We start from the raw sequence: 9,671 nt of genomic DNA on the forward strand, positions 1-9,671 counted from the left end.
TCACTGGTTCAGGTGAGGTGGAGAGGAAATGTGCTCTCATGGAAAGCATAAGCATTAGCTTTAGCTTTGTGATTATGGAAGAATACTGATACATTCATCCTTCTGTGAAGACTCTAATGCTGGATTTTAGGGAGTGCTAAATCCACCTCTGGGTATCCAGGTTTTCTCCTAAATAAACCATAATGCTCTATGCTAGCGGCTAACAGAGCAGTTGTGATGTGAAACCTCTGAAGATGCTTAGATTTCAGATTCTTCTGTAGCCGGTAATGCTGTCAATATGTTAGGATTACACGGTTATGGACCAGATTGCTAGGTTCCCTAAGGAGGACAAGGAAAGTGAATGCACAATCACAGACCAGGAAAATGACTGTCACCAAGATGGTTTGATTTACTTAAAGAAAAAGGTTTAAATGCATGTAAATGTGGAATGTAAACAATAAAATAAAAATGACACTGGAATAATAACAGTACCCTCCTATTGTCCTCCTATACAAACTAGGAGCACTGAGTCAACTTGATCTTATCTGTTTTGATTGCTTATAAAAAAAATGAAGTATATATGATAGCCTTTTCCCCCACCTTTTTAGTCTAACCTGTTTCCAACATAACATATATTTTACAAAATTATATATATATATATACAGAAATTTTGAATTATTTTCACTATAGATAATTGTCAGCAAATAATACCTGTTTTTTTCCAGTCCAAATTGACTCGAACGTTTACAAATAAAAAATTATACAATCATCACCATTCTGTGTGTAATATCTATCTTGCACTTGTAATATCTATTTTGAACACGCACACACACACACACACACACACACTCAAAAACATGCCATGATTTCATGTGAATAAAACTTCGTTCAACTGTTTTTTTTTTTATTATAATTAATTTATGAACAAGGGGGTCACGGTGGCTTAGTGGTTAGCAAGTATTTGTGCATCATATGCGTTTGTAAGATTTACCACAAGGTGTCGCTCAACACAAAGAAAAGAACAAATAGCAGAGAGAATTTCTGACCTCCACAGTATCGAAAAAAAAAAAACATATCAGAGAATTAATTCCTTTTGTATGTTAAAAATGCAAGTTCATAGAAAACCCCCAATTAGATGGCTAGCAATAGTGTTACAAAACCTACGGGAACATACAGACACTATATCACCTCTCATATGCCTTCATTATTGAGTTCAGGTGTTTCATCCAGACACATCACTGACAGGTGAAGCAGTAGATTGGGTTGTAGTGAAAAGTCAGTCTGAGAGATTTCTATTTCTGCCCTGTTTGATTTGTCCTGTCACCTGCAAGTGCTACTGCTGTGAAATGGAAGTGTCTAAGTATAAATACAGAAGTAAAACCTTCTCATACTGAAAGGTAACAGTGTCCTGAGTAATTTTATTTCAGACTGAAAAATAAACAATAAAATAATTAATGTCGAAAACATCTGATAAAAAAATCGAGTTCCAGCTACTCGGATTAAAATGATATTAAATCAGCTACACTACAGAATCACAGCTGATTCTCTAAATGTTAGACTTGTTATATGTTACACTCAGCCTCTCCACCTGCAGGTCAGTTTACCATTCTGGTATAAAAATAAGATTGGCTGAAATAAACTTACTGTGATATTAATATTTAAAGAAACCATAAATGCCAGAGAAAAGTTCTCTTGAGTCAGTGAATACTTTATACCAAAGCACACCATTAATGGGATTATTTGGATTAAAAATATGAGAAGATTTAGGGAAACGATTCTGAAAGCCTTTTTTTTGGAAACGCTCAGCCTGCCGTCATCCTTTTCCCTCGCTCCTGGTCCTGGTGTCCTCAGACCTCTGAGCAGAGAGAGACTGAGGACAAGCATCACACCCAGAATCACGGTGTACACAAGTCCATAGGCATCTAAGGGGAGTATAGAAATCCATAACATGGTCACAAACCCAGTTATGATCGAGTAAATCAATATAAGGACTGCGACAGCTACACGATACCTCATCGCTTTATACTTCAGGAAGGTAATCGGGTGGATGACTGCCATGTAGCGCTCAATACTCACACAGAACTGCAGCAGTAAGCGAGACGTCATACAGGTGCCAGTAATAAACAATACCAGATGATAAAAGCAGAGCTTTTCAAAGTTGACATGACAGAGGACAAAGAGAGGCGCTGCGACAGCAAAGAGGATTTCAGATGCAATTTGACTCAGAGTGAAAATCAGAGATCTGTCCCGTACTCCAGCTCGGGTGAGGAAGACGAGCACACAGATGTTTAGAGGAAGTCCAACACAGAAGTTGATGCTCTCTGAGGCCATAACAATGGGCAAAGACAGTCCCAGAATCACTGGATCCAGATTAGTTTTATTCATCTTCTCACGCAGGACCTCAGGAGGCTAAAGGTACAGAGGAGTCACACGACAGCACACAGTTAATATCACAAAGGTGTGTTTTTAAATAAACACTTGTGTGTTGAGCTACAACATGACTTCCACATGTTAGATACCGAAGGAGAGGAACACTGAGTGCTGGGGTGATGTGTTGGTATGATGGAGTGATGGTGTGATGGCATGATGGAGTGATGGTGTAATGGTGTGATGGAGTGATGGTGTAATGGTGTAATGGATTGATGGAGTGATGGTGTAATGGTGTGATGGTGTAATGGATCGATGGAGTAATGATGTGATGGAGTGATCACACTTTCTCTTTCTCATGAATTTTGTCTCATTAAGAAGACAAGAAGAACTTGTCACGTTACAGAGAAACCACACAGTTAAAACTTTCCCTCTGACTGTTACAGAACAAACTTCACCATAAAGCTTCACCACACTGATGATCACACACACGTTTTAATCCGTTTACGTGGAGAGTTTGTGGTACACGTCCCTGTGACTGAGCCGTTGCTATAGAAACAATACGATATTACAACATGAACAGAAACCTATCAGAGCTGATGTTCTACCTCCAGATCATTATCCAAACATCCTGAGAGTAAATATACCAGAACTGACTTTGTGGTGATTATATTTATGTCTTACATCTAGTTTTACATATCTGCTGTAGTAGAGTTACCTGGTACCTGTGATGATCTCGGTCTCAGATGTGAAGCTCCTAACACACATACACACACTCACACACAGGTGATCCAGAGCTCTCTCAATGTACAGCTTTATACCTGATGACTGACAGGAAAATCTCTGACATGCAAATCAGCTTTACTGAGTTATCTGTTAACACTGACAGCACAAGCAAATGACCCTGACTTAATAAACTGCACAGCTCATTTATTTATTTATTTATTTGTTTGTTTGTTTGTTTGGTGTTGTGTTGTTTTATTTGGGTCTCATGCTATTAAGCTAACAGTAGGTCCATTAGACTGGATTTTAAAAATCAGTTTCTTTTTTTATTAAACGATCAGTTTAAAGCTGGAGGTTTTGATGCATTTAACAACAGTGTGAATCTGTGAGATGAATAAAAACTAGGTGAAGACCCAAGTTTAACACCTGACCAATGTTTATCTCACATTGCCATGCCAAATGTGTACATTTACATTTACATTTACATTTACAGCATTTGGCAGACACCCTTATCCAGAGCGACGTACATAAGTGCTTAAATCTCTAACATTGAATACATTAATGCTGCTCACTAGGTTACACACTTAAGACACCATGAGTTTAAAACATTTGTTCAAAGTTACAATGAAAAAGTGTCAAAGGTTTTTTTTTTTTGCAAAAGATAAGGAAAGAAGTGCTAGTTGAAGTGTTTCCTGAATAAGTAGGTCTTCAACCGCCGCTTGAAAATAGCCAGTGACTCAGCTGTCCGGACCTCTAGGGGAAGTTCGTTCCACCACCTTGGTGCCAGAACAGAGAAGAGTCTTGTAGTATACTTGCCTCTTACCCTGAGAGATGGTGGAACCAGTCGAGCAGTGCTGGTAGATCGGAGGTTGTGGGGTGCAGTGCGAGGAATGATGAGGGCTTTGAGGTAAGAGGGAGCTGGTCCATTTTTGGCTTTGTAGGCCAACATCAGTGTTTTGAATCTGATGTGTGCAGCTACCGGAAGCCAGTGGAGGGATCGCAGCAGTGGGGTGGTATGCGAGAACTTTGTCAGAATGAAAACAAGCCGTTCAGCTGCATTTTTTTGATCATTTGCAGAGGACAGATTGCGTTCATATGTAGACCTGCCAGCAGTGTGTTGCAGTAATCCAGTCTAGAAATGACAAGAGACTGAACAAGTACCTGAGCAGCCTGTGTGGACAAAAATGGCCGAATCCTTCTAATGTTGTAGAGAAGAAACCGACATGAGCGAGTCACATTAGCAACATGAGAGGAAAAGGACAGTTGATTGTCCATGGTTACCCCAAGGGTGTGAGCTGTGGCTGAAGGGGAGATCAGATCATTGTGCAAGGATATAGCAAGAGTACAGTGTGAAACTGTGGTGTGCAGTGTGCAGTCAGACAGAACGAGTCTCATATCAGGTGAAAACCAGGACATCACAACACTTAAAAAATATCTCAGTGGCATCTGGAGGAACATCACTGAAGTGTTCAGGTTTCCTAGCGAGGGGGAGATACAACACAGAAGAAACAAAGAATTACAGGGAATTTTACAAAAATTTTCAACAAAAATTTTACAGGGTAAAAGAGGTTTGAAAGGAGAGGAAGCACCAACAAGTGTTTGTTTGTTTGGTGTTTGTGTCTAAAGAAAACCCCTTATGCCTAATATAAAGGCCACATCTTCCCTTTGTATAGCCATGTGATGAGTTTACTTTCTTTCTCCTACTACACAAGCAGTGATTTTGTTTTCTGTTTAATTTGCATCTGAAGCGTCACACCTGAGCCTGCCTCTGCGTCTACCTTTAATCATTCAAAACTTTATGCACCGATTGAAGCCTGAGTGATTCTCCCTCATTTACATTGTCCACTCAGTCATTTCCAGAAGGTCTGTCAGCTGTGTCTCAGAGCTTTGTAAGTTTAGGGCAGACTCTCAAAATGATTTGTTGTCCATCACTGCAATGGAAACAGGAAGTGTTTAGGGATACTGCACTGTCTGGTCATAGACCTACATCTGTTTCTAGAAGCTTGAGGTTCTTTTCATTATACATTTACAATTATTTGTGTAATGTATAAAAACATTCAGCTTTAATTTATTTAATCATTTAACAAACAAGTACAAACTGAATTTAATTTTGATTGGCTGATGTGATTTTCTGTATGCTGTAATGCTAACTGTAATACTAACTGTAATGCTAACTCTAATGCTAACTCTAATGCTAACTCTAATGCTATCTCTAATACTAACTCTAATGCTAACTGTAATGCTATCTCTAATGCTAACTCTAATGCTAACTCATCCAGTTCTTTTTTTACGTTAGGGAAAATAAACCACAATGAGATTGATTTAATATTGGAGCCGATGGTTTAAACACTGTTGCCTGTCAAGAATAGAAAAAATTACAGTTATGTAACACAGTACATTATTTACTTAACACCAATGTACTTTAGCCATTAGCTTTACAAATTACTATGTACTATAATATTACAAGAATTCCTGCCAAGCAAAATTCAGGATAAGAAATACAATAATGTTTAAACTCAGTAAGTGAACTTACATGTTTACAATTTTCTCTATTATGCTATTATTCTAATTTTAAAACGTTCTTAAACAATCATTAAAGTTAATTAAACAGTCAGTAATTACAGAGATGCAAGAGAAACGATGTCTAATTAAACACTGGAAACACAGTGAGTCGTTTTCTTGGTTTGTTTTGTTGTTTGTATAACATTTAAACACACACACACACACACACACACACACACACACACACACACACACACACAGAGGAACACAACATGATGTGTCTGTCGCTTTAACAATCCGATGTACAGACACATTGCTTTTCTTAGATTTTTTATCCATCTCTGTCACTGTGTCACTGTGTTCAGCTGAACCTCACAAGATGATAAAATATTGTGTTTATTTCACTCCACACGTCGACCTTTGTATCTGTTGATGAAGTTGTGTGTCGCTTGTGCACTGGCGTCCAATCCCGAGTACTAGAACTATAAACTTTACAATGATGTAATATTTGTTTCCCTTCCCTCTGATTGTTGAAGGGAAATAAAATGTACAGATTTATTTGAAGAGATACAGACTTGATGGTCAGATGGAACTTTTTCACGTGTACGTTCGTGTCATCGTTCTAATTTGATTATCAAATATGGACTTATAAGAAGCAGAGCTGGTTTGTAGAAGACGTAGGACAGAGGTTTTAAAATAGACGCATGCTGGCAGTAAAGATCGGAATCTTGCAGAGCTGTGAACAAATCACTGTGTTCCATCAGACAGGTACGGATTAATGTGGCCGGTGTTTTGGGCTCATGTCTGACAGCTTATTGTTTGTTTCAAACTGTTTTTACCTTCATGTTGTACAGCATTCAAACTGTGTACGTTGTTTAGAATGTACTGTGTGTGTTTGTGTGTGAGTGTGTGTTTGTGGGTGTGTGTGTGAGTGTGTGTTTGTGGGTGTGTGTGTGTGTGTGTGTGTGTGTGTGTGTGTGTGTGTGTGTGTGTGTGTGTGTTTGTGTATGAGTGTGTGTGTGTGACAGTGTGTGTGTGTGTGTGTGTGTGTGTGTGTGTGTGTGTGTGTGTGTGTGTGTGTGTGTGTGAGAGTGTGTGTGTGAGTGTGTGTGTGTGAGAGAGTGAGTGTGTGTGTATGTGTGTGTTTGTGTGTGTATGTGTGTGTGTGTGTGTGTGTGTGTGTGTGTGTGTGTGTGTGTGTGTGTGTGTGTGTGTGTGTGTGCTAGATGAGATCTAAATCAAATTTTTTTCCATCAACAATTTTGTTTTTCTCATTTGATTTTGACCGGTTGTTTATTTTAACACTCCACAGTTACTCATTTGTCATGAGGCCGATTTTCACTCTTCTGTGTTTCACAGGTGAGAACAGATTCATCACTGCAGTTCACTGTACATGAGCTCTTTTACTACGAAACACTAAAATTGTATTCATAAATTTTGACAATATATTGATATAAAATGAGGTTATTTGTTTATTTATTTATTTGTTTATTTGATAAAAAGACCTACTCACATCTCATTTCTGTGTGTTTGCTGATTGATGAGTTTGGGTTGTTAGGATTTATTCAAGTAGAAACATGTGAATGAATTAAAAAGAATTTTAAACCCAAATCAGGAGCAACGCAGATCATGAAACAAATGATTTGTTTCTAATATGTTTGAGATTTATAAGAGACAGGTGAAAGACTAGCAAGAGATGTTTGTTCTGGAAATCAGCAGCTGTTTTACTGCAGTAATTCAGTCAACAACATCAAAGTTTGTGCTAAAACATTTTTACTCAGAACAAAAGTCTCAAATTATCATTTAAGTTAAATTATAAATCTGCCCTAATCACCAACAGGTGCTATGCTGCTGGCTGTATCCAAGCTGCCACCGTTCCGCCATAAATATCACCTGATCATGACCCGCAAGACCTGGCCTCAGGCACAGAACTACTGCAGGGTGATGTACACTGACTTGGCAACCATCGAAAGTACTGACGATTGGAAAAGACTGACAGAAGTAATGGAGAGCGCGCACCTGACTGATCGTGCCTGGATCGGATTGTACAACGATGTTGATAGCTGGCGCTCGTCTTTAGACGACCTTCCACTGAAGAATATTACTCTGAGGAAATGGTCCTCTGGAGAACCCAATAACGCCAATGGGGATCAATCATGTGTTTATATTAATTATCTGGGAAAGTGGTTTGATGAATCCTGCATAGATATTAAACCGGTTATATGTTTTAATGGTGAGTCAACAGCCTGATTGTGAAGAACAAGATCTTTAAATAAAAAAATCTCAACAAGAAGTGTTTAATCTAATCCAGATTCCCCCTTTAATTTTCTACTCATTGTCCTTCGCAGCGAATAACAGTGGTGCCGACCGGTTCGTCGGTGTCTCCAGTCGTCGGATGAGCTGGACTGAAGCTCAGACTTACTGCAGAACATTTCACACTGATTTGGCCAGTGCACTCAACCAAACCGACAACGACCTGTTACAGCAGATAGCACGTGACCAGGGAGCCTCCTGGATCGGACTGTTTAGGGACACTTGGAAGTGGTCAGATGGGACCGAGCCTACTAATCTCCTGTGGGATTCAGGACAACCTAATAATTATTATAGAAATGAAGATTGTGGAGATCTTTATAGGAGATCGTTTACTGATCGAGATTGTACAGAAACTTATTACTCCATCTGTCACACTCGTAGGTTTTTATTTACATGATTTCTACTATATTCAACTCTGTATGTCTGTTGTGTGGCTTTTTTCATCTTCATCATCATCACACACCATCATCTAACCCGGAATTTAAACCCAATAGAAATCTGCATTTCCTTTTAACATACAGCTAAAGAAACATCTCATTTAGTTCACAATTTAATTCAGTATTCTTCACAACACTATAAAAAAATCAATGGTCATAATATTTACTTAAACAAACCTGCAGCAGTCACATGACCGTAAACCCCAACTTTAGGTCACTGATGGTTCTCCGCTTCGTTCCTCAGTTGTCCCGGTGAAGGAACGACAGGTGATGAGGCTGCAGGTGAAGTCTGATGGCCGTGTGTTTGATCCTGATGTGCAGTCGTCTATTTTAGAGCAGGTGAGTTTTAGGACGTCTGTGTAATTGTGTCCATCATAACAGAAAGAACTTTTTCTAAAAGGATTTTAATACAAATTTATTTATTACACAAGCCACCATTTAATTTTCTGTCTAATTCCCCTCCACCTTTAATCATTTAAATCTTTATGCTGTGATTCTTCCTCATTTACATGATCATTCATCCATATAATGTCTGCTGTGTCAAAGCTCCAGACAGTTTCTCAAAAATGATTCATTTATCACAATTACAGTGACAACAGAAAGTGCTGAAGCCCAAACTGTAACGCAGATTTATTAATGATACGCAAATCAAATCCTGATTCTGTTCTTCAGATCAATAAGAAACTGGAGGAAAATGGCATGATGGAGAACATCACAGTGATGTGGAGGGTTCAGCCAGACGGAAACATCTTTAAGAAGAAGAACAAAGACCTGTAATGTGTAAACTATCTCATGTTAGAATTTTATTTATATATTTATCTCCTCAAACCCTCTAAATCTACTGAAAGTGAGGGCATCACAGTGAACATGCACAGCTTCATGTTTCATCTGTTACCATATTTATTTACAGTTTTTATTATTATTAATATTAATATAATGTTTTATTATTAGTTTTTATTTTTCTTCTTCTTCTTCTTCTTCTTATTTATTTTTATTTTATTATTATTATTATTATTATTATTATTATTATTATTATTATTATTATTATTATTATTATTATTATTATTATACTTCTGTACAATCCTCAGGTTTAGAGATTCAAAAAAAATTGATGTTAACTTAATTTTAAATAAAAAATATCCCTATCATGTTTCTGGGATATTTATTTTAATAGTTTTTGTCTCCGTCCTTTTCCAGAGTAGAATGAAGTGAATTTGACTATTTTTAAATAATATATTCAATTAAATTAATTAATATTTTATTCGGTTCTTTAGCTCGGTGTATCCTCTGTATCTTGTAATGCTGTTATTTCTGTTCATTTTTAATAAAATATGTTTATTTCTGTTTAAG

At 37.6% G+C, this 9,671-nt stretch overlaps 1 protein-coding gene across 1 annotated transcript; it reads left to right on the forward strand.

The window, feature by feature from the left end:
* Positions 1–7,926: 7,926 nt before the first annotated feature.
* LOC113637993 (C-type lectin lectoxin-Enh6-like) lies at positions 7,927–9,142 on the forward strand. Its single transcript, XM_047809784.1, has 3 exons — positions 7,927–8,261; positions 8,566–8,660; positions 8,994–9,142. Exons 1-3 carry the CDS (start codon positions 7,967–7,969, stop codon positions 9,096–9,098), a joined length of 495 nt encoding a protein of 164 aa, XP_047665740.1. The 5' UTR covers positions 7,927–7,966; the 3' UTR covers positions 9,099–9,142.
* Positions 9,143–9,671: the final 529 nt, after the last annotated feature.

The sequence above is a fragment of the Tachysurus fulvidraco genome, unplaced genomic scaffold (genome assembly GCF_022655615.1).
Source record: "Tachysurus fulvidraco isolate hzauxx_2018 unplaced genomic scaffold, HZAU_PFXX_2.0 HiC_scaffold_52_np12, whole genome shotgun sequence".
In the NCBI taxonomy this organism is placed as follows: domain Eukaryota; kingdom Metazoa; phylum Chordata; class Actinopteri; order Siluriformes; family Bagridae; genus Tachysurus; species Tachysurus fulvidraco.